This window comes from Sinohyriopsis cumingii, chromosome 11, assembly GCF_028554795.1.
Source record: "Sinohyriopsis cumingii isolate HCF-2022 chromosome 11, ASM2855479v2, whole genome shotgun sequence".
Lineage (NCBI taxonomy): Eukaryota > Metazoa > Mollusca > Bivalvia > Unionida > Unionidae > Sinohyriopsis > Sinohyriopsis cumingii.
Genome location: NC_142971.1, coordinates 63,649,761 through 63,676,571, shown reverse-complemented (window position 1 = coordinate 63,676,571; position 26,811 = coordinate 63,649,761). Strand labels below are relative to the sequence as shown.

At 35.8% G+C, this 26,811-nt stretch overlaps 1 protein-coding gene across 1 annotated transcript; it reads right to left on the bottom strand.

Moving 5' to 3' along the window:
- Window positions 1-3,160: 3,160 nt before the first annotated feature.
- LOC149788578 (uncharacterized) lies at window positions 3,161-25,545 on the bottom strand. The gene is made up of 4 exons (XM_089974626.1): window positions 25,388-25,545; window positions 20,435-20,558; window positions 16,091-16,254; window positions 3,161-3,732 (listed from the first exon to the last, which is right to left on the bottom strand). The coding sequence occupies exons 1-4, from the start codon at window positions 25,431-25,433 to the stop codon at window positions 3,563-3,565; spliced, it is 504 nt and encodes a 167-aa protein (XP_089830752.1). The 5' UTR covers window positions 25,434-25,545; the 3' UTR covers window positions 3,161-3,562.
- Window positions 25,546-26,811: the final 1,266 nt, after the last annotated feature.

Below are 26,811 nucleotides of genomic sequence, written 5' to 3'. Positions count from 1 at the left end.
GGTGACAAGCAAATAAATGTAAAAGTTCTTTATTAATACACGTTTTTAAATAAACGAATGAACGGCATACAAATGAAAAATATTAGCTTCGTATGGTAATCACCCGTCCCCATATACGTGAGCATCTAGAGTCGAGTTCCACGGAAATATTTGTGTTTCGCACATCTCAAGACAGTAGTACTAGCAAGAAAAGGATATGCATTGCGTGCTTTTAAAAATCACGTCAACAATCAATTACATTCTTTTAGTAGTAAGTGCCGGTTAAGTGAACTAGAATCTCTCATTGTCCAAAGTCGAGAGTGAAAAGAAATTTTCTTCTAGTGCTTAATTAATAGCGGATGTGAAAATATAGATTAATATTATTCAATAATATTTTTAAGTTGTCAATGAAATCAGATGACGAATATGAATACGTAGTTGTACTATTCTCGATTAAAAGAGCGGGTAAGCTGATTTAAATAAAGCAATTCTAGCATGTATTTTATTGAAGTTATTTATGTTATGTACTTAAGTAATAGAGCGCAAAGTCACTGAAGTAACAAATGATAAAAGAATAGTGTGTGTCTGATTTGGATTTTTAACGTAGCTTTAACAATTTTTCAGTCATATCGCTACGACGTCTGCAGTGTGGAAGTTTATAGTGATGTCTTGCACTGGGGCATCATGCCACAGGCATGTATCATGATGTCCCACCCAGTCACATTATCCTGACACCAGGCCGACCAGTCCTAACACCAGCCTCTTAATGCTGAGCGCCAAGCGAGGCAGCTGTTAGCACCATTTTTTGTCTTTGGTATGACTCGGTTGGGGATCGAACCCATGACCTTCCGCATCCGAGGCGGACGTTCTAACCACTAGGCCACCGGGGCGGTCTAAACGAATAGAAAGGATTCAAGTAATTTGTTTTTATGTAAAAGAGACAAGTCTGTGCTCACTTGGAGTCAAAGGTTTCCCAGCATATGTCGTTATATAGGATTCTAACCATTTGTTTGCTCATTGAGAGATTGTTATCAACTGATAATTAAGGCATTTATCTATTCTTGAGGGGTTACCTACGATAAGAAAAAGTCTGATATCATCAGCAAATAAATGTATATCGGACGGTATATCCCGCGCTATGTCATTTATCTATAATAGTAGGGGACCTAAGACGGATCCTTGAGAAACTCCAGTTTTAATGAACCTCCAACCTGAGTGTATTCTTGGATGTACCACTCGTTGCTTTATATTACTGAGATAATTGAAACCATTTTGAGAGACTGCGTGAGATTCCGTTTGCCTTCAATCTGAGTGCATGTCCATTGTGACAAGCGTGATCGAAAGCCTTTTGTATATCAGTATTACATGAACTCTGATCTTTTTTATCGGAATATATTGACTGGCAAAAAATTATTGATCAGATATGTTAGCTGATTCACGGTAGGGTCCCTTGCTGAAAGGTCAGAAGGAAATGATGTGGGTATGTCTTTAAAGTAGTTGAATGCATGTTTCAAAAATAGAATTTCAAAACCTTTGGTGATAGTATTGAGAAGAAGTATTGGTATGTATTTAGATACAATGGAGGAACCCCATTTCTTTAGGCTAGAGCAAATGTTTATTTCTTTGGAAGAGTTAGGAAATATAACTTCTCTAAGAGATTCGTTCAAAAGTGAACAAAGTACATGAACAATTTCATTAGCTGTCTCGCGTTGGATGCAGTTACATACGCCGTCTAGACCAGAAGCCTTTCCCAAAGCCAGGCTTGTAAAAACGTTAAGCACTTTGTCAGATCTTAGTACCACTGAGGTTAGACTATTTCCGTATGCATGTGAGGGTATTGTTGGTAGGTCAACGTTTGTTTCTTCAACTACTGTTAAATCAATAAAATAATTGGCATGTGTTAATTTTTTTCAATATCCCATTTTGCCCATAAACCGTTGTATTTAAGGTATGAAATGGAAGTTGTATGACTTGACAAATACAAGACTTAAGAGGTAAAAATCAGTCTTTTAAAGAGGTTGAACTGGATTTTAATGTTTCTGACTTCTTACTGACGTGCAACTGCTTGGGTTCTCAAGTTACAGCAACTGTTTTTGTTTGCAAGTAGAAAAATTTCTGACATTGATGAGGTCACTATGATTGTTTGGCTTTCCGATAACCCCTCCAACGTTTGCGTATACATCGTTTGACTCTAGCAATTGTGATGGTAATATATGACTTAGATTTGGATACTAATGGATAATCAGTGATATTTCTTGCATACACGTCAATATCATTACATTTCTAAAGGTCCCAGTCGGCCATCGTTGATTTCTGTCGCAGGAGATAATCATATATGCCCTAAAAACGACGACGAGTTTAACATTATTTGGGTCATTGGTTCATTGGTGAAGCAAAAATACTGTGCACAATGAATACATTTTATGAGCATGTTAAAGACATTGCCTTGGAAATATGTACCGAAAATTGCTGGTGTATTATTTTGTCTTGTAAATATGATACAAGTCCGAGTACAACGTGGCTTTTTTCTGTTGATCGATTGTGACATATTTTATTACTTAGATTGGTAACCGACATAATGCCCTATGTGCAAGGGGGCTGGCAGTAACGGAGCTAACTTACCTTATGTTTCCTGTCAGTGATTTCTGCTAGGTAATCTAAGCATACTGCATTGATGCCTTATCCGGTAGGTGTATTCTTCAGGATGCAGCTTTCAGCTGTAGATGTATCTCATAATTAAAGATGTTCCTTTTCATTTTTATCATCTTTGTACGATCGATAAAATCGTTTATAACGTTAGATAAGTTAGCATTAGTCGTTAATATCTTTTAATCCAGTTCAATTTAACATGGCATCATATTTAATAGTCTGTTTTAGGCTGCAGTGGCAGACGCTTTAACCACTAGGCCACCGAAGCGGTAGTTTGACAGACAATTGTATCATACCTCTGAAGTGTTTTAAATAAGTTTGAGAGACGATGTCGTTTTAAATCTGGAAATGGTTTTTGAGAAGTAATTATTTTTGAAATGTGGAATATATTAAATGAGATCGAGCAATAATGGAGTTTTTACAGTGACATGAAACACCACACGTCTCACGTTGATTATATTCAAAGATATTCAAAATCTTTCTCTTTGTTGAAGTGTTAGATTGATGAGATGGTCGGATAAAATCGTAACTCTTTTTTCTGGGGTTGGTTATAAAAACAGCTTTATTGAAAAAATGTAATTGGAAGTCAAAATACATACATCTCTCACTTCATACTTAATGTTCAATAACCTTTCTATGAAATTTGTCTAATTGATCAAGGTATAATACACAAATTCTAGGATGAATAAGTTATTTTTGATAACAAGCAAATGATTCTAAGTTGGAAATGATTGAGTTTTAGACATATACGTTAGCAGCAACTGCACATATCAAATACGATCTAGTTTTGCTGGACAACGTTCCAATCGTCAAGCTGAATAACATAACCTGTCCCTCTCTCTGTCTCTCGCGTAATATAACTAGTATATAATACTTTCGTTACTCCTGTCTGTCTCAAGAAAACTGATAAAAAGTCTAAAGGAGATAGCACTTCCTAATATTTTGCTGGCGGTGGTGGTGGATAGGCTGGGTCAGCACCTCCCTGAGGCACATTACTGTACTGGGCATAAGTTGGTTGGGGAAAACCACCGGGATATCCATAGCCGACAGTTCCGTAGGGGCCAGGGTTGGTTGATGGTCCTTGAGTGACTGCCGTGTTACTCACTGAAATGGAAATGAATAAAATGTCTGTATTACAAAGTTATCGCACTGTTAGAATAACAAATAATGCTATTTAATGTGTAGAGCTTTTAGACTTGGAGGATCATTGTGGACCTTCTTGCAATGAGTTTACCAATGAAAGAGGGAGACGGCTGCTCGAGATCGCAAGCTACAACAACTTGGTACTAGCCAACACCCTGGGACAACATAAAGCTTCACGACGCTGGACATGGCACGCACCAAATGGAACCCATCATAACCAAATCGACTACATACTGGTTCAAAACCGTTACCGATCTGGCATCAATAGAGCAAAAACAAGGACGTTCCCAGGTACTGATGTTGGGAGTGATCACGGCCTCATGATTATGAACTTCCGAGTGAGGCTGAAGAAAATTAACAAGCCAAAGAACATCAGGCTCAAATTCAACCTTGAAAAATTGAAGGACCCTAACATCTGCAAGTCATTCCAGGCCACAATTGGAGGAAAATTTACTCCACTCCTTCTGATGGATGGTGATGTTAAAGTGTTGACAGACACTTTCAACACAGCCATGACAGCAGATGCCAAGGACATCATTGGCCTCCATCGACCAAAAAAAAGCACCCTGGGTTACAGAAGAGAGTTTAAAGTTGTGTGATGCTCGAAGAGGCCTCAAAAACACCAGACACACAACAGGGGTAATGTACTACAGAGAAATAAACAAGAATGTCAGAAAAAAAACTTGAAGAAAGCAAAAGAAGATTGGATTGGACAAAAGTGCACAGAAAAAGAGAGCACTTTGGTAAAGAATAACAGCAAAAAGACATTCCAAATTGTGAAAAACCTTACCAGACAGAAGCAACCAAAAGTCAGTACCATTCAAGACGAAAATGGAAAATGCCCCACAGAAGAGAGTGACATTGCAGAAAGATGACTGAATATTGCAAAGAACTCTACAACCATCAATCCACAGGAGAACCAGAGGTGCTTGAAGTTCCAAACTCCTCAAATGATGATGATTTACCCATTCTCAAAGAAGAGGCGGAGTCAGCAATATGAGCACTGAAGATTGGGAAGGCAGCTGGAGTAGACAATATCCCAGCTGAACTTATCAAGAATGGGGGTGGGGTGAATCAGTGATAGAGCTACTAACAAAATTCTGCAACAAGATCTGGGAGACAGGTGAATGGCCAACACAGTAGACCCAGTCACTGATTATAACACTCCCCAAAAAGGCAATCTCCAGCAGTGCCAAAATTACAGAACTATCAATTTGATCAGCCATGCTAGTAAGGTGATGCTGAAGATCACCTTGCACAGACTGAAATCACAAGCAGAAGAAATAATCGCTGAAGAACAGGTAGGGTTCCGGAGTGGAAGAAGCACAACATAACAAATATTCAATCTCAGAGTTCTGTGTGAAAAGTACTAGCAACATCAACAAGACATCTATCACGTGTTCTTAAATGTCAAAAAGGCCTTTGACAGAGTGTGGCGTGAGGCATTGTGGGCCACAATGAAGAAGTACAACATGGGTCAAAAGTTGATCAATACCATCAAGCAGCTGTACGCCAAGGCTACCAGTGCAGTAATTGCCCAAGGTTCTGTGGGGGACTGGTTCCAAACAACAGTCGGAGTACGTCAAGGCTATCTCCTGTCACCCACGCATTTCAACATCTACTTAGAGCGCATCATGAGCGAAGCCCTGGAAAACCACTGTGGGACAGTCAGCATTGGAGAGCGTAACATCATCAACCTCCGCTTTGCAGACGACGCTGATGGGCTGGCAAGCAGTGAAGACGAGGTTGCCACCTTAGTGTAGAACCAGGATGAAACATCTTCCAGATTTGACATGGAGTTAAGCGCTGAGAAGACAAAGCTGATCACAAATAGTAGCAAACAAATCTCAGTCATGATTAAAGTCAGAGGACAGGAGCTGGAAACAGTGAGCCAGTTCAAATATCTTGGTTACATAATCACCGAAGAGGGATCAAGAGTAAATATTTTGTCAAGAGCAGCACAAACAACGGCAGCTATGTCAAAGCTAACACCCATCTGGCGAGACAAGAATATCTGTTTGAAAACTAAAATGAGACTATTGCGAGCACTAGTCATCTCAGTCTTTTTGTATTCATGTGAGGCCTGGACCCTGACAGCAAAATTACAAGGAAGAATCCAGGCACTTGAAATGAGATGCTACAGAACCATCCTTGGCATCTCTTACATGGACCATATCACAAATGAAGAAGTGAGTAACACCACCAGGAGCAAAGTAGGCCAATATGAAGACCGCCTCACCACCGACGAAAGGAGAAAGCTTAAATGGTATGGCCATGTCAATAGAGCCAACAGTCTATCCACAACAGTCCTGCAGGGCAACGTCCAGGGGTGGCAGAAGGAGAGGTAGACAGAGAAAAAAGTGGACTGACAACATCACAGAATGGACCAGGATGTTCAGCAGCACAGCGCCTCGACGACCACACTAGGGCAAGATACTGATGAAGATGATGATGAATGTGTAGCTATCGCAATAAATATTGCTTGCGATGAAAGACACTGACTAAAAATATATTACCAATCAATCCATCCAACTATCTATCTATATATCTGTCTAAATCTGCATGTCTGTAGGGACGGAACAAGATAAAATTCCTGGATGAGTTTGTTAAGAAGCTGAAATAAATAATGAAACTCTACCAATGACGAAGCTATTTCATCTGATCCCTATCTTTATCGGTTTTATATTTTTAGCATAGGTTTTCTTCTTCATACTAGTATTTGTTTTATTATTTAATCTATTGTCTATATGTTGATCTATTAACACACTCATCCATTTAACTGCCTATCTATATATTGACTCATTGGTCCATCAACCAGCCTACCCATCAATTGACTGAAGTATAGATTTATCTACATATCTGTCTGTCTGCCTGACCTGCCATTTATAACTCAGTGCAGGCATTAAATTGAATGCGAACTATATTTATGATCATGCGTCATACATATCATTTCTGAGAGAACTTAAAAGTGCAAATAAAAATTTGCAAACAAGATGTTGATTAGAATTAAGAGTTCAAGAGTTATAGGAACTTTCTTTTGGAAATTTTTGTTTCCTTGAACATGCTGTTGCTGTATAGGTAATGTGACAGGTTGTATATATATATATATATATATATATATATATATATATATATATATATAGAGAGAGAGAGAGAGAGAGAGAGAGAGAGACAGAGACAGAGACAGAGGTTTGGTAAACGAAGTGTTCATTATTGTTTATCATCAGTGTTTAGGAATCTATACTCAGAGCTTATAGTTGTGTTCAGATACAATTGGAGAGGAATTATTTATTTAAATTATTGATTGGAATTACAAAGTACTGATTGACTTTTGATCTAAAACACTAATTTGGGATTATAGAGACAAAGACATTCTATATCATTGTAGAACATCAGGTACCATTCGGAACATTCTACACTTTTGGATTTGTTAAAGGACATTTAGGATTATTTGGAAATCAAATCACAATAATGTAATATAATATATATACAATATCCAGACTTCATCTGCAGAAAAGAGCCATCGTCAGCTATTTTCTTTTCTTCAATCGATCCACAATCAGAACGTGTAAGGGGTGCGTGCGTGATTTAGATTATTCACGTAGCTTTAACAGTTTTCCAGTCTTATCGCTACGATGTCTGCAGTGATGTTTGCACTGGGGCATCATGCCGCAGACATGGAGCATGATGTCCCACCCAATCACATTATTCTGACACCAGGCCGACCAGTCCTAACACTAATCTCTTAATGCTGAGCGCCTAGCGAGGCAGCTGTTAGTACCATTTTTAGAAGTCCTTGGTATGGCTCAGCCGGGGTTCGAACCTACGACCTCCCGCATTCGGGGCGGACGCTCTAACCACTGGGTCACCGGAGCGGTCAGAACGTGTAAAAAAATATACACAATAAGTCTTTAAAGTGGTTTAGACGATATCGAAGGATTTGTATCCATTGTGTTCATTTTACATACTGCGTCATTCTGTGTATATTTAAGGAAAGGAGGTGTTTGTGTGTGTGTGTGTGTGTGTGTGTGTGCTGTTAATGGAACGAGAGGCTTGGAAAAGAAGGAGGGATTTCGATGTCCGTTGATCACCAGATAATTATTATTTCTGTTGAAAGTGAAGAGCCAGGTGATGCATCTGTTGATAGTGTGCTGTAAGTAATAATATGGGACACTTGTGAGCCCATATGGGAATCCCATTTTAAATAGAGTCAAAAAGAGGTTGGCCCAGACAGAAATGTAACACTTGTGCGTTTATGAAACGTGGGTGCACTAACGTCTCATTTGAGAATTGAGCATGAGAAAAATGATTACATTGCTTGAAGTGGTTGCCTTACAATGGGTATACGTTTATAAGCCCAAAAGGAAATTTAACGTGTGGCGGGAACTATATGCCGAAATACTGAGTGTAATATGTAACATTATTAGGAGTGACTGATATACATTGGCTAAAAGTATCATATGTAGAAAGGGTATGTGCCATGGATATTCCACCACAGGCCCCAAAGGGAATTTAATGCTGAAGGTAAATGGTATTATTGTTATAAGTGATTGACCTACATTGTGTAAAAAGGATTAATGGCCCAAACGGGAATTTAGCACGGATATGTCACTATGTACCAAATGACAACTCGTGTAGCATTCAATACCTCACACTTATTATCCAGCATCCACGCTATAAATCCAGGGCCGGCGCTAACATATAGGCAAACTAGGCAGCCGCCTAGGGCGCTGATTTCAGGGGGCGCATTTCTCCAAATCAACAACAGTTTTGAAAAATAAATAAATAAATTTGCATAATGGAAACAAAGATATTGATGCTGAGGATCTATGCTGTGAACTTGTGAGCACAGAGGGGTAATTTGGTCTGTGCTCAAATGTTGAAATTTGTATAAATTTTTTTATTGTTTATAAATTTTGAAACTGATATTTTCCGGGGGTGGGGTGGGGTGGGGTGGGCGCCAGAATCTAACCTTGCCTAGGGCGCCAGATAGTCTGGCGCCGGCCCTGTATAAATCCACATTTTGTTTGTAGTATCCAACATCCCAAACCATACCATCCACACGCCGTTTGTAGTAACTAACACACCACACAGTCCTATCCATACCTGCTCTCTTGTGACTGTATGTATATGGTCAATATTTATATAAAAAGCATAACCTTTATGTCAGACGATGCTGGTAGGGTCATTAAATCTGCATATCTTGTAGTGACTATTATCAAAGGAAACGAATCACATTATCACTAAAATAGACGTGACTAAATGTACTTATAAAATTTCGAAACTCTCCCAGAGAGAAAAGGACCCAATACATTAAATTAAAATTGCTTAGACTGAAAATAGTAAAAAAAACAAAAAATCAAAATTGCCTCGGACATTAGTGGAGTCCAGAACATTATAGTCACATGGCCGAGATAGAAAAAGTAGTACCAAAAGTATGAAAATCAAACGGACTTTTGCTGAGACTGAGAAGAAAACGTGAAAAAATGGCAAAACATTTCCCTATGACTAGAAGTTCTACTAACATTTCGAAACCTATATGAGCATTAGCAGACACTGAAAAAACGCCTGAAAAACTGTGAAATATTTTTTAATTAGTCCTATGCGACATTGCCCAATGAGAATATCGACTTGGTTTGTCCTTCAGACATCGTCATTACAATTAGAATTAATTACACTGAAACATATCCTATGAAATCGAAATATATATTGTCAGATACATGTGTTGGACGCAAATTTTATTATCAGAAATGTGAAGTACGTTAAAAACACCATATATGCTATCGTTTGATATTGAATGTTTATATCGAACATGGAAACGGGGAAATCGAATTGTGAGCCTGTTAAAACATGGGTTTATCTAAATACACCTGTTGGGATGGGATAATCTGGTAAACCAATCATATTTAAGTACCTCCCCCCCCCCAAAAAAAAAAAAAAGAAAGCTAGAAAATCAATTGTCTGTTAAAGTACCACTGGAACAAGTTCATACAACACCTATAACAGATATTCAATCATACACTGCCGTACATAAGTGCACTTGTTGCCTGTATTACTAATACCGCTGACGCACAAAACACAGAATGCGAACTGTACAAGGGGTTGTCTTTATGATCCATACAGGCATTTTAATTGCCCCAAAAACTGAATAAAAAACCGTATTTGACTATTTGGAAAGGGATACAAATAAAGGTATTTTTAAATAGCTGATTTCGTCAAATTCGGAAATGATAACAACTGGTTACACATACTGTAAAGGACAGAAAGAGCTAAAACACTTACATACATAACTGATTTTCCTCAGACGCAACTCAAAATAATCGCATTCATGATATAGATAGAGCTTCGTTCCACAGTGTCTCGTTTGAAAATGTTAGCTGATGTATTTAACAGAACATTAGAAGACATAGATCAATCAAAGACAAGTTAAACAGACAAAAAGAAAACATATGGTCACTGAATCAAAACATTGTAGAGAAAGTAAGGGATAAGTGAAAAACTACTGAATAACCAGAATAACCAAAACAATCGTCTAAAGACAGACATATCAAAATCTTACTAATATACAAGAAGCGAATAATTGGCAGAAAGTGAGGAGTTTATACATTGCTATAATTCTGTCTTTCGTCTTACAAATATTATATATATATATATATATATATATATATATATATATATATATATATATATATATATATATATATATATATATATATATATATATAATGTTTTAATGTAGGACTAAAATTTACGTCAAACTTAGGGAAACTGATTTAATTCATTCGTTTGTCTGAAGTAATGAGGGATTATTTGCTCTCTAGGGGATTATTTCATGATGAAAATTGTACCGTAGTAGCACTGAAAGCAAAACTCTTGCTGCACTGCACCTCGTAGGTACAGCCGATGATGTAGCAATGAAATGGGTTTGTGTTTTACCCTGTCAGCGACGCTGGTATTTAGATAAAAGGCATAATCCTTTGTGACAATAACGTTATTGCATAGCAATAAAGCTTGTCCTTCACTACAACGAATTTTTATCACACATTATTGATTTATTATTATTATTTTTAGGATTATTTATATTTTGTCCGATCTTCTATTTTGGAGAGGTCTGCAGGACGTACAACCATACTATCATTGAATTTCTAAGTCACCGTAAAACTTACACGGTAGCACTGTGCCATTGGTTTTTTTTTAAGCAATCAGTGAAGTATAGAATTGAGGATGTAGCGATAGAATAACTATTGTTTTTTATTTTATTTTTCGACTGAATGTAATATTTTCAATCATGAGTATTATGTAATGAATAGCCATTTATGTGTGATTTATGTTTTAGTTGATTAAATATGGAGAAACTGTGGAAAGAAACGAATATTTCAAAAACTGTAACTTTCTTCTTGTAAGTGCAGTTTTTAAAGCGATCCTTGTTTCATTTATTTATTTTGATTTCTACTGGTGATAACCAATTGAAACACAACGGTATTATTAAAAATTTGGTAATCTTCCACCCCACCCCCAACAAGTAGACATTGAGAAACAACAGCGAGTGATATAGAATTCTCCAATTCCCTACAACTCCGTGAAGAGGAACACTTGTGACAACAATAATGGACAATGAAATAGGACACATTTATCTGGCATGAAAAATATAATCAATGCACGCACAAAGAGAAGAATCTGCTTATAAATCAAGAACATTTATAAGACATACAAACAATTTGGAAAATAAATATTTGTACAATGATATTCTAGCTGAGGGATGGATCACCAAGTATTAAGTTCGGTATTAATCGCTATGGGTTGGATCTCCAAAAATATTAAGTTCCGTATGAATTACAAAAGGTTGGATCACCAATTATTACGTTCGGTATTAATTGCAAAGGTTAGGTTTCTAAGTATTAAGTTCGGTATTAATTGCTGTAGGTTGAATTTCTAAGTATTAAGTTCGATATTAATTGCTGTAGGTTGGATCTCCAAGTATTAAGTTTGGTATTAATTGCTAAAGGTTGGATCACCAAGTATTAAGTTCGGTATAATTGCAAAGGTTGAATTTCTAAGTATTAAGTTCGGTATTAATTGCTGTAGGTTGGATCTCCAAGTATTAAGTTTGGTATTAATTGCAAAGGTTGAATTTCTAAGTATTAAGTTCGGTATTAATTGCTGTAGGTTGAATTTCTTAGTATTAAGTTCGGTATTAATTGCTGTAGGTTGAATTTCTAAGTATTAAGTTCGGTATTAATTGCTGTAGGTTGGATCTCCAAGAACTCTTTATCTCAGATTAATATTTTGATTTCAGTGCAATACAGCATTGTTTTCACTGCTATTTGATTTGACTACAGCGCATTGTTGTTTTCACTACTGTTTGATTTCAATACAGCACATTATTGTTTTCACTGCTGTTTGATTTCAATGAAGCACGGTATTGTTTTCACTGCTATTTGATGGTAATATAGCACATTATTGTTTTCAGTGTTATTTGATTTGACTTCATCACATTATTGTTTTCAGTGCTATTTGATTTTAAAACAGCACAGTATTGTTTTCACCGCTATTCGATTTGACAACAGCACAATATTGTTTACACAGGTATTTGATTTGACTACAACACAGCGTTGTTTTCACTACTATTTGATTTCAATACATCACAACATTGTTTTCACTGGTATTTGATTTCAATGCAGTACTGTATTTTACCACTGGTATTTGATTTCAATGCATTACCGTGTTATTTTCACAGCTATTTGATTTTAATACAGCAAAGTAATGTTTTCACTGCTGTTTGATTTCCACGCCTCACACTATTGCTTCCACTGCTATTTAATATCAATGCAAGACAGTATTAATTTCATGGCTATTGGATTCAATTGCACTACTTTATGTTTTTCACAGCTACTTGATTTCAATGTAGCTGAGTATTATTTTCAGCGCTATTTGATTTCAATGCAGTACATTATTGTTTTTACTGCTATTTTATCTCAGTGCATCTATTACGACTTTATGGTCTAATGTAACTTAGAGAAAATTGTAGATTCCAAAGCAACAAGCTTTATAAAATCCAACAAATAGTTTAATTTCCTAGAAAACAAATTCAAAAATTAAAAAGAACTTATGGCATTGCGAAACTAATCCCAAATAATCCAAGAATTTCTAACACAAATGGTATTAAAGTTCTGAATAGATGTTATTGTTTATCCTAAATAAGTTATCCAATCCTGTAAGTGTTGATGTGCATAAGGTGGTCTGTGTGGTGGTGATGTGCCAAACAACTTTTGTTCAATCACAATAATAAGAACATATCCTTATTTAAAATTTCACTATTAATTCATGTCTTTATTTTAAAGTGTATCATTTTAGATGGACACTATTTCCAGTGAATACGTAATTTGAATGAAGAAATTCCAGCTCAAATGAATAATTGAACACAACAATGAATCTGTCTCAAGATCTAATAACATGAATGAATAATTTCTAGATAAACAAGATTATATAGTCCTCTACTTAACCTCAAGTCACAAATAACATGTTCTAAAAAAACTATTACCTGATAAAATTTTAATTTTTGAAGGTTCCAGACGTTTACAAAATAAAAGCATAGTTGGAAGTTATCTTACTAAAATTATAATAAAGAACACGGAAAACACGATGTCCTTGACTCAGACCAAGATAAATATGCTTACTTCTTTTAATAATAATCTTAATATTAAACCCATACTCACAGAGAATTTATTAGCAATGTATTATTTGTCTACAGAACACAAAAATAATTCAGGTTAGGAAGAAACTGAACTTGATATGGGACAATGTGAAGTCCAAATTACAATTATCCATAGCATATAATTGAAAATATAATAACAAAAAAGCTAACAAACAAATAACGCAAATTTAATATGCATAGCATCATCACTATATTTTTTTGGTGCTGCTATTTGATTTCAATTCAACACAGTATTGGTTTGACATGTATTTTATTTCTATGCATCACAGACTAGTCTTTACTGCAAATTTATTAAATTGCTGCACTTCATGTTTTGCACTGCTATTTGATTTCAATACATTACAGTATTGTTTTACTGATGCTTGATTTCGATGCAGCAATGTATTATTTCCCGCGCTATTTAATTTTAATGCAGCACAGAATGTGTTTTGCTGCTAATTCATTTAAATGCAAGACAGTATTGTTTTCATTGCTATTGTATTTCGTTGCAGCACTGTATGTTTTCATCGCTATTGGATTTCGTTGCAGCACTGTATGTTTTCATTGCTATTGGATTTCGTTGCAGCACTGTATGTTTTCATTGCTATTGGATTTCGTTGCAGCAGTATATGTGTTTTGCTGCTAATTCATTTAAATGCAAGACAGTATTGTTTTCATCGCTATTGGATTTCGTTGCAGCACTGTATGTTTTCATCGCTATTGGATTTCGTAGCAGCACCTTATGTTTTCAATTCTGTTTGATTTCAAAGCAGCACATTATTGTTTTCATGGCTATTTAATTTCAACGCAGCATCCCAATTGTAGTTTTGATTAGGAATCGATTTAAATCCAGCTCAGTATTATTTTCCACTGCTATTTGATTTCAATGCCGCACACATTCTTTTTGATTGCTATTTGATCTCAGTGTAACACATTATTGTTTTCATGCTATTTGGTTTTAATGTAGCACAGTAATATTTTCTTTGCTATTTGATTTCTTTCAAGCCCAAAAGTGTTTTCTTTGCTATTTTATTTCTTTCCAGCTGTTACGTATATCTGATTTAACATACATATATACATATATATTAATTTAATTGTTTGTTTGTCAGTTTAAATTTTTATTTTTCTTATATGCTATTGTAATGTAAATTTATCCAATAGAAATGATACTTTTTCAGAAAATTGTTTGACCGTGACTATTAGTTTATAAACACCAGGTGTTGATCTAAATCCTGACCTGGATTCAAAATTAGTAAACAAAGTTATATTTTTTTTAAATGATTGGTTGATGTCAAGGTCATGATGGGACTACGTGAGTTAAGAAGTAGACCCTTTTTTATTTTTATTCTGGGAATAAAATCATTGGTTTAATCAAGGCCATGTTCTGTGTATGTGATATAAACATGATCATGTAACCCCCTCTGATTTCGCAACTTGGGGGAATTTCGAAACTGCGTCTTATGATACAATATAATCTTTGTTTTGAGAGACATTTCTCAGTTTGGGGCTTTCCATACTGATGTCAAGTTAACTTGTAGCCAGATTTGAGCTAAAATAATTCCTCAGATCATTTGGATTTCAAAAAGATTAATTCTTTATTCTCTGGAAATATTTGAAGAGTGCTTACGCAGATTTTAGAAAGACATTGTTTACAAATTTAATTTTGATTTCCAACACCGGAGTGCCATTATTTGTATTTCTACAAGGAACTGAAGATAAGCACAGTACTGACTACAGCATACGTCAACGTCATCCATCTTGGATTTTACATCAGGATTCTAATTTGAAATTATTAGAACATTTATTACTAGGACTTTTGCAACTTAATTCGTGGATTATTTTTAGATTATTTTTGAATTTGATTCTTGAAACCGTAAGTTCTTCTCCTATTTTACTTTTTACAGAATTTTCCAAGAAAAAAATTATTTGTTAAATTTTAAAAAGCATGTTGTTTTCACTCTTTCTCTGTTACTGTTTATTCGAGCCTAAACACGTAACACCAGCCCAGTATTGTTTTCATTGCCTTTTTTATTTCTTTCCAGCGCAGTATTATTTCGTTGCTATTTGATTTCAATGTAGCACATTATTGTTTCCATTGCTATTTAATTTCTTTCCAGCCCAGAGTTGTTTTCATTGCTATTTGATTTCTTTCCAGCCCAGTATTGTTTTCATTACTGTTTATTTCCAGCCCTGTATTGTTTTCATTGCTATTTGATTTATTTCCAGCCCAGTATTGTTTTCATTGCTATTTGATTTCTTTCCAGCCCAGTATTGTTTCCATTGCTATTCGATTTCAATGCAAATAGGTTATTTGATCTCATTGCAGCAAATTATGATTGTCATTTCTAGCATAGCAGTATTTCCATTGCTATTTGATTTTTCTACTATTTATTTTAATGCAGCACAGTATGGCTTTCAGTACTATTTGATTTCATTGCAACGCATTATTGTTTTTACTGCCATTGGCATTCATTGCAGCATAGTACAGTTTTCACTAGTGTTTGTGTTCGATGCTGCACATTATTGTTTTCGCTGGTATTTTATTTCAGTACTGCAGAGAATTGTTTTGATTGCTATACTTTTTCTATTTATCACCAGTAAAAAACGATTTTTTTTATTACTCACCAACCAAAGTCTGCGTATTAGTAGTGTTGGCCGTTTGGACCACGACCCCCGTGCGTCTCTTTGCATTGTTTGCTTGAACACAACAGAATACGATGATACCGATCAGGATAGCAAGTCCGACCACACTCCCAACCACTGCCCCCGCTATGATACCGACAATATTGCTAAAATGAAAAGTCGTATTTACAAGAATTATTTTGAGAACATACTCGTTTTGTCAAAGTAGACCTTTACACCAAGGAAAACAGCTGTAGTGTGCGCTCTTTGTAACTTAACATATGTATGTAATTATATGTAGTTATATTAGTACGTTTGCAAATATATATTGTGATATACAAGGCATGTCTGTGACGGCTGTTCTTCTTCTTAGCTAATATGTATCCATTGAAAAAAGCATGACTAAATTTTCGAGTGTTTTTAAGATGATCAGTCGATCATATGCTGATTACAGTTATTAGGGTGGTGGTGTTAGTCGAGCCTTGGGGTCGGAGAGTGACTAATTGATAAAAGTGCCGATATTTGGGCTGGTTCCCTTCTCTCGGCTTGGGTGTTTTACTAAATCGATACAAACACGGAATCAAATAGTTTTTGATTTTTATTATATACGCAGATAAAAGCTGTATATTTTGTCATATAGTACTGAGGATAGAAGACAACAATGTTGTTAATACTTTACTTGGGGGGGGGGGGCACCAGGCAGATCCCCACCCCCATTTCCCAAAAAAAAGTGAAAAGTGTTTTATGTGTAAGTGTATCCCCAAAGTATGATGTTTGTTTTATTTTTATAAAAAGAATTTTCAATCAAAAATTCAATTATTTTAAATTTTTGATGGAATATTTATATTTCATAGTGTTATCTATAGGTGTGTTCATCTGAGCCAAGTTTCTTTCACCAAGCTCGAATTCGCTCCCCTAGTTCGTGTTTGTGACCTTTGCTAGAGGTCTCCTTAGTCTCGTGTTTGCTATATGTGTATTGCTATGTGTGTGAATGCTATATTAGTTTCCGTGTTGAGACAGCATATCAGTCAAATTTTCCCAGTTTGCCTTAGTACTAGCTTTTTTTTAAAATATACTTTATTAATCATTTTTGAAGGGCAACTCAGCGGTTTAGTATTTTCAATAGAAAAAAAACCTAGTGTTTTATGTGCGTTCTTTTATGTGTCGCTCATCGCATAATTTTGAAATGAGGCGGGCTGTACTCGAGTGAGGGTCCATTCTTTATTTATTTGTCGTATTTCACCCGACTCTAGTTTTGGCCACCTCTGTTATTTATTGTGGCCAAAATTTCAATTTATATTAGTCAACTGTACAGTACGGGAGCTATGGGTGATCAGGGTGGGAACGAGGTCTTAGCCCGCGTTTGCGTTAGCGCTCGTAATGAGCGCTATACCAAGGCCCCTTTTTTTACCCCTACTCCCTGTTTAGTATTTGGTACATAAGCACATGCAAATTTATTAATTTTTTTTTTTTTTTTTGGGGGGGGGGGTAAATCCATTTTATATTTAATATTTGAGAGATATCAAGTGAATTTTACTGACTTTCATTAGTCCATAATTTTTTAATTTTAAATAATTCTAACGGTTAGGATGGCCTATGTTAGTTATTTTTTAATTGTTATTACCTGGCCACAGGCCATCACTGTTTTTGCAATGTAATCTGATATCTTAATTAATGTTTTTTTTTTGTTGTCGAAATTCCCGTCCAAATATAGAATATGTTTCCTTTGATATCTCTCTTTTTTACATATCTTCATAATCAGTTGAATCCGGTCATCGTTCCTTCTTTCACATTGTGCAATGGCATGATATTTGGTGAAGTTGGATGTTTTAAACATGGGACATTCGATTATTGTGCGAATCATCCTTCTTCTCAAGGCAGAATCGGCTGTTAGCCACGCATTATGCAAATATTTAAATATGAGACTTGGTATTTTAACTGATCCGATGTTGGCCCAGTGCCTCCACACTCTATTCCAATCTATGTGGATGTTTTCCTCCTCTACTTTGTTTCTTTTATTTTTTGCTTCATATTCCCTAATCTAGTCATATGTCTTAGGTATGTCCTTTTCCCTAAGTTCCGTTTTGTCCCTAAACTTGCATAAAAGTTCTTTTGTTTGTCTGAAATGTCTAGGTACTTCTAACTTTTTGCATAACTTGTTATTTTTATAAATATCTTGCCTGTTCCTTAAGGTGAAGCCGTACCAATATACGTATAGAGCATCCCATGGACTTTTTGGTATTGTCGGTAGTCTTTTGAATCTGTTTATAATATTTGTATATTGTTTTTTAAATGGGGCCTGGTAAGGCTAAGCCCCTTTTTCTTCTAGCTCTATATAATGTTGATTTTTTGACATAATGTGTCTTGAAGTTCCATGTATAGTTTATAATTTCCTTATCTATCTTATCTAAATTGTTATTTTCTAAATCTACGGAGTTTGTTATATAGTTCATGTTAGAGTACATGTATGTTTTTGCTACTTGTGCAAGCTCCATTATGCATAATGGCGTTAGTGTCCAGATTTCGATATTCTCTTTGATTTTTTATTGTATATATTTTTGCAGTGTTCTCTTTCTTCGTTTTTCCCAAAGAAGATTCCTAAAGCTTTAACAGACAAAATGTTGTTAATACTTTACTTTGCCCATAAGGCAACAACATTTTTATGTCTCCAGTGGACCACGTGTCCTGGTTGAAACCAAATAACTGACATACCCGATGACAATATGTGAGCCTCTACCTCTCCTTCTCTCTCACTCCCACCCCCACACATATATACAGCGTGAATTTTACAGAAGTCATTGTAACACATACCGGAGTGTATTTCAATGTCATTATTACACATACCGGAGTGTATTTCAGTGTCATTGTGACACATACCGGAGTGTATTTCAGTGTCATTGTGACAAATACCGGAGTGTATTTCAATGTCATTGTGACACATAGCCATTTTAAGTAGATGTATGTGATTTTATACTGGGCTAATTCCGAAGCATGTTTAAGGATGCTAGTATTGGAATACATCTGGTAGGAACTTGATTTATTCCTAATGAGGTTACGTTTCATAACTTATCAGGCGAAACTGATGAAAAGGTTAAGCTCTAGTTTGTTTATCGAGATGCCAAAGATTGAAATGTAGCAGAAACTGCGTTTGTACTTGTTCAAATATTTGTCATAAATTAAAACTTTGCAAAGATCAATATATTAATGTAGCGGGTGAACAAGTACAATTTTCCAACCCAGGAGGGACGTGTGCAAATAATAGCAGTTAGATGAAACTAAATTCCTTTTGGATAAGTTACTTGGGGTGGGTTCTTCAGGCGAAGTCTCGTGTTTTATTAATGTCTTACACCGCAAAAACTAGTCGGTCTAAGTTTTTGCAAGAGGCAGTTCTAGTTCCGAGGACTGTAGGGTGTACTCCCTCATAAATCTTATCCAAAACATGTGATTTTGGAAATCTTTGACAGACACGTACCCAGGGGGTAAAGAGACGACTCTGCGAAATGGGAAGAGAGCGAATATCGAAAGCGAAACGTACGTTGTCTCCGTTCAATAGTTTTCTTTAATACGACTCTTCAGAATTTTTTTAAATGTATTAGTCTTAAATGATATATAAGTCTTACATGCTAAAAATTTGATATTCTTACGTTTGCTTGCTAAAAATATGATATTCCTACGTTTGTGTTACGCTTTATGCCAATGAATTAGTTAGCAATAGTGTATATAAACGAAGAAGTGAATTTTGTTTGATTTATTTGTTACCTGAGTTGTGAATTATTTTAATCGAGAACCAGTTGTATTAACAATGTAGCCGCTACTTGGACTATACGGCTATTTATTAACGTCCGTATGGGTGCAAATGTCTGAGAAATTGGTCAAGACAATGATTAATAGTTGATACTGCATGTGGTTTTTCTTATTAGGCAACAGACGATGCTATAGATCAATTAGTGATGATAACTAATTTTGTTGGATAAATACATTAATCCTATTGTTGGATATCATTTTTTCTCTGGAAAGAACCAACCTATGATTTATACAGTATTGAACGCAAGGTTATGACCTCAGTCCAATTAGCTGTGCAATGTCGGTTTGAAGTACTATATGGCTAACTCTGAAGTGTAACGAGAAGAGAAGGCATACTCGTTCAAAAAGTTAGACCAAATATAAATTAAGTGTGAGTTTTATTGTATTTATCAGGAAATAATTTAAACATCTAATTAACGATTCCGCGACGAGAATGAACAGTAAGAGGCTCAAAGCAGAGAGAGAGAGAGAGAGAGATTATACGTGTGTGATTAGGATTTTTAAGGTAGCTTTACAAAAATTTTAGTAATATATTTAACTTACGAACAACAGACGTTGCTGTAACTGCTGTATTTATTGTCACAACAGCCATAGTCACAGTATCTATAGCGGTAGTAGCTATAACTGTAGTCGTACTGACAATAATCGCTAGCCCCAACCGGTAAAACTGAAAAGGAAACCGTAAGCAGTAAACACGATATATATACTGACGTTGTTACATCATCTACAGACAGATTTGAATATGAATTTTCAACAATGTCATTGATAAAATTAAAGAGAAAAATGGAATGTTCCTTAAACAAATCTTTGCGGTAAAAACCAAATCTAACAACCTGTACTTTTCATTTTATGTCACAAATGGAGACTTGCCATATTAGATCGAACAAGCTAGAAACAAACCGATTATGTTTGTAGAATCATCATATGTGTGCAATGCTGTAGCTTAGATAGTGGAAAGGTCTTAGAAATGGTGATGCATATGGCATATTGCTTTCTATATTTTGGTGAGAAGAATGAAAGTTTTAGCACACCGACATAGTTTCTACCTTCATGACCCCACTCTGAAGTTGAGATAAGAGATTCATATCTCACACTTGGGTGATAATAGAAAATGTTTCATTGTTATGTATATATCTTGAAATTTCTAGGTTCAGTTAACAAAGGGGGAAAAGCTTAAAATTAAGTGGCAGTTTCATGCATTTGACAATACACATACAGTTTCTCCTCTGAAATTCTTATGTTTTCACTGAATGTTAAAAGTACATCAATATCACTTGTTTCTTTTATTTTTGCAGGCCTCAGTTTGCATGGCAAAAGATTAGGATTAATCGGTTATTCATGCTGAAAGAAACAATAGCTTGAATCTCATCCAGATACTCATTCTGATCTAAGTGCACAAGAAAATGACTTTGACGGACAGATTTAGCTTTCGCAGGAGTTGTTTTATGGTACGTGCTTATTAAAAGCCAAGCCGGTGAAATGCTTTTGACCTTGAACTGAATTTTCCACTGTAAATATTTGTTCTATACCTTATCTTATTATTTACTATGATTTTGTAAACTCCAGAAAGCATTAACGTCAGTTGTAAGTAAATTGGTGTCTGAGAAGAAATTTCTCTGTTAAATTGTATCAAGTAATTTGTATATGAATGGTCAATTTCATTGGCTATGTATCAATGAATTTATTTGATATGTCACTTTGTAAGTTTTAGGGTCCCACACATCAGTATATCAATATTCCAGCATTGTCTAATGTTAATTGATTAAACTTTGACTTCTCCAGATTAGCTAGACTTGTGTTGCGATTACCCCACCCACCCCCCACACACGGACAAAACACTGATGCTGCTATTAGCATCTCCAGAATGATAATGAAAAGTTAGGAACCGCTTCTTTTATATCAGTCTAAGAGTACTTCTAAAGCACATGATTTACTTAAATGTGTGATTTCTTTAAGTTTGCTAGAAGAGTTTATAGAAACTTTTCACTTTTGTCACTGACAACTAACATAGTATTTTTGTCATTCCCTCCTAGAATTTATAAGTTCCAGATCTCTTCTTGACATTCATAAAACATTGTAAAGGAATTTTGATTCTGTACTGGTGCTATGGTGGTAAACAAAGACCAAAAGCATCGTAGGTTGCAAACAATGTGAAATCTTTCAAGAAATGCAGTCAGTCATAATTCACAATGTAAACAATGCAGTGCTTTTTGCCGCAGAGTAGTAACTTTTAAAAAAAAGCATAATACTATTTTTAGTTTTGTGCACAAAAAGTTTTCCTTTATACCATTGTACTAGATGATGTCTAAATATATGATATGTACACAACTTTTGACATAAACCTTTTTCAGCCAAATTCTTAAGGTGGCAAGGTCCAGTTTCGTAAATTGGCCACTAGCAAATTTCTTAACTTAAAGGTCACCGGCCATACTCCAACATTTTCCTATTTATATCAGATTTGCATTACATGATTAAAAATAGTTATACTCGCAGAAAAAAAATAAAATAAAGTGTACAGAAGAAACAATAATTTAATTACACGAAATAGAAGTATACAACGCTGCTACTTCCCCTTAGTTACGATTTCCCACCTATAGAGGACGCAACCGGAAATGACGTACATTTATCCCTACAAGACGAAGTACATGCTTCTTGTTGTCGAAAAATAAAACACTATAAACTATGGATAGGGAATATTTTAGATGAAACTAATGAAAACTAATTTACTGTTCAGCCTTATATCGGTATGCGTGCACGACGCACTAGATTGTGTCGCTTTCAAAACTGTTCCATTGTTTCAATTTATTTTGAAAATTCCCGTTAATACAGGTAAAAAGAATCAATGCTGGCTTCCCTGGGTCGGCAGACTTTATGAAAAAAGATGAAAGAAATCGGTACACTTAAAGAATCCAAAGGAACCAAACTTGACTTCCTTTTGTCGGCCGACTTAAGAAGAAAAAATCGGCACACTAAAAAGATAACAAAGTCAAGTTTCCGGGGTTGGCTTGCATTGTAATAAACTAACCTATGTATTTGATATCCTGTCGGTAAGTTTAAAAAATGAGTTTATTGCTCCATGCCAGTTGTGTTTATCACCCGGGCTTCTATTTGTTTGCCATATGTAATCATAATTGATGTTTGCAGGGCAAATATTATACACAATAATAACTTGCTTTAATAATACTTTTGTAACTCATGCTAGCAAAAAGATTATCATTTGCACTCACATTGAATGTATATTAAAATAATGATTTTTTTATTTGCGAGATACCGACTTATAGTTAACCTGGATACAATACAGTCTGGGTCAGTTTGCAATAAGTAACTTATCATGCGCAAATGGCAGGTGCCTTCAAGCAATCGGGTGATACTTTCGTCTCATTTGCGATTTTGTTATTTGACATAAGCGATGCACACTACACTAAGGATGCATACGCAAGCCGGCATCCGCTACATATACGGAGTTCGTGCATATATATTTTTAAAAAATAATTTTCGCATGATGAAAAAGAAGGAATATATGATAACAATGCAGGTTAATTTCTTTCATTTTATTTTCAAACAAGCGTATGTTTATCAATTTATTTTGTACCGTGAGTGTGTGTGTGTGTGTGTGTGGTGGGGGGGGGGGGGCACAAATTAAGCACAACATTATTTCCTTTCTAATTTGTACGGAATAGTGGAGCAAATATGATTGACGATATTGACCAGTAATGACAAGTTTTCAATTTACGCGCGCAAACCCTAAGACAACTTGAAAAATAAAAACAAACAATAAAATTAACTGGTAAGAGCTTCATATTGCAGCAACTAAATACTGACAAAATGCTCAACATTATTCTCTCTCTCTCTCTCTCTCTCTCTCTCTCTCTCTCATGAGCACCACATGCTGTCAAAAATGGCCTTTTGATGTCAAAAAATGCATGTATAAAATAGGGGTTGGGGTGCATAAACTTCTTCTGCTATGGACTGCCATTGACTTCTCTGGTCAAGTGAATAATATTCTTATGCTTTGTTTTAATATAGGTATCTAAACATATGGACCTTTTTGACCTCACTTGTGTATTTGATTTTTTATACCAGGTCGCTGATTGAGACATTAAATTTTTACATAAAAACTGGCCCCTGCCCCCTTCGTATAGCGGAGTGCAACGCAGGGAGCAGGCTAAGTCGGGAACCAGAGTAATAATCATGCACCTGCTGAGACGCTTGTTGTTGACACATGTGTGTGATTAGGACTTTTAACGTAGTTTTAACAAGCAAATTCAGTCTTATCGCTACGATGTCTGCAGTGTGGCAGTTTATAGTGATGTCTAGCACTGGGGCATCATGCCGCAGACGTGTAGCATGATGTCCCACCCAGTCACATTATCCTGACACCAGGCCAACCAGTCCTAACACTAACCTCTTAATGCCGAGCGCCTAGCGACGCAGCTGTTAGTACCATTTTTGTAAGTCTTTCGTATGACCCGGCCGGGGTTCGAACCCACGACCTCCTGCTTCCGAGCCGGACGCTCTAACCACTAGGCCACCGAAACAGTTCTGTAGTTCCCAGGTCCAAATTTGGATTCACCTTTATGGGCAGGTGGAACTTAGTATCAACTTGAAAGGAAAAATGCCAGTGTAGATACTATGTTAACAATATATAAGGGATCTTGTAGTAACAAGTGCAGCCATTATACGAATTATGTTGTTAATGTTCATGTAGTGAGTACAGTCTTTTAGATTTGTCTATGCCACACTTGTACAATAATCTCTTCTGTCTCTTTTGTAGACGACTCTGGTTTTCTTGCGCTTTGGAGAATGATTGAGGTAGCTTTTAGGATATTGGTGAGCCTGGGTCTTTTTCGCTTTGGAGAATGACAGATGTAGCTGTTAAGACAAGGAGGAGTTTGTCTTGTTTTCGCTTTAGAGAACGACTGAGGCAGTTTTCAGGACATTGCAAAAATGCGAATGATGATGATCGCTAAACAGGCGACTTTTTCCGTTTGTTTGCAATAAAAATGTCAACGAAATTTCATGAGACATATTACACTCGTTGGATGTATATGAGGAATACTGTGTGATCGTTAACCAATTGAATATACTAAATCGTCTTTTAGAACATGGACTATGGTTACAGAGCTCTGTTTCCCATGACCCTTATTATGGTATACAAATACAATGCACACAGCGCAAGAAAAAGCCACCCAACCCCCATTTATCCTCGTTATAGAAATATTTAAGCCTGGTGCATCTTTGAAGATCAGTTTCTCAAAAAAGGTTCTACCCCCAGGTTTTACGAGCGATCACTTTGAAATCAAAACTTTTGAAGTCGAAAATACTTGCTACGACTTGTTTTACTTTTTGGCCATATCAATTTCACATTTATACACGGTAAACTTTAGATGACAAATAGGACAAACGCGTCTCTGTGTGCTCTCTGGTGAAAATAATTTTGCAAAAATAAGCAAAACACAAACATACTCATACATGACGCACAAATGATATACTTACCGTTAATAAAAAGCGTACAAGATATAATAAAGTAAAACTCTAACATTTTAAATGTTCTCCGGGAATCAAAACTGTCAAAACTACTTGTCCACTACCTCGCTCTCCAGTAAGTTAACACCATTTACCTGAAAGAATTAAACAACTATTTGAACACAGGTTTACATACACAATCAAATTGACGCTATGGCAACCTATAAACGTCACAGTCAAAGTGCAACATGATATTTCATTTCATGAAGGGAAGGGCTATTCAATTCAACTTTGTAAAGATAATGTGCAACGCACTTCGAATATTGACGTACCTTCGATAAACAATCCGATTATTGGTGTTGTAATAGCTTAACTTACGTCTTTACAATTACGGCCCTTTAATTACCTTAAACCGGGTTTAAGAAGTTACACACTTCAGATTTTCGAAACCCTTGCTTGCACGAGGATGTTATATCTTTTCAATAAATTAATAACGAACTTTAGATTGACACTGCAGGCATTCTTTTATTAATATTGTAGAGAAACTGTCTGCCATGATGGCTGGGATCTTATATTTTGCAAGATTTGTTTTGAGGGGTTATAAACAATTATCGAAATATATTGACTGTGTGCTTAGGAACTGAGAAAAAAACAGCCATCTTTCACGTAAGGATGATAAATAAGGCACTACACAAGACGGGACAAAGAGTTATTCCGAATATTCATATGATCTGCTTACAGTCAACTTAGTGAAAATTTTATCGACATTTCAAAAGGGGCCCCGAGTGGCCGAGTGGTCTAATGCGCTCTTCGTTACGGATCACTGACATCTCACCTCTGTCTGCGTAGGTTCTAGTCTCGGATTCGGCTAATGTGGGTATGTCAGAAAGCTTGACAGTAGATTCTCGTGGGTCGATGGTTCTTTCTGGGTTTTTTCCGGGTTCTTCCTCCACCATTAATACTGGCCGCCATGTATCGTGTGCTGAAAAATGGCGTTAAACCCAACAACAACAACGCCATTTCAAATGATGTGGGAGTTGGCTTGGTGAACAGAGCTCGACACACTGGAGAAAGGACAATATATATACAGTCTTGCCAGTTTATCAGAATTCTCCTTATCTAGCAACAACTGCTTTATAACGCTAATGTGCAAATAATTGTATTGCACGTGTTTAACAGTGGAAAACGAATATCTCCTTCGCAAGAATGGTAAATAAAGCACTACACAGGAAAGACAATGATTCGTTCCGGAAGTTCACATGACAAGAGAGTACAGGTTACAGTCTATTCTCATTAATCCAACACTAGCCCTGCCAGTAAAATCGTCGGATTTAACCGAGTTTTAGATCAATGGATACAAACTTAAATTACCTTAAAAAAAAAACATTTCCCCCTTTGCGCCTAACGCTTGTTGTTGTCGGAAAAACAGAAGTACGATTAATGATACCAGATTG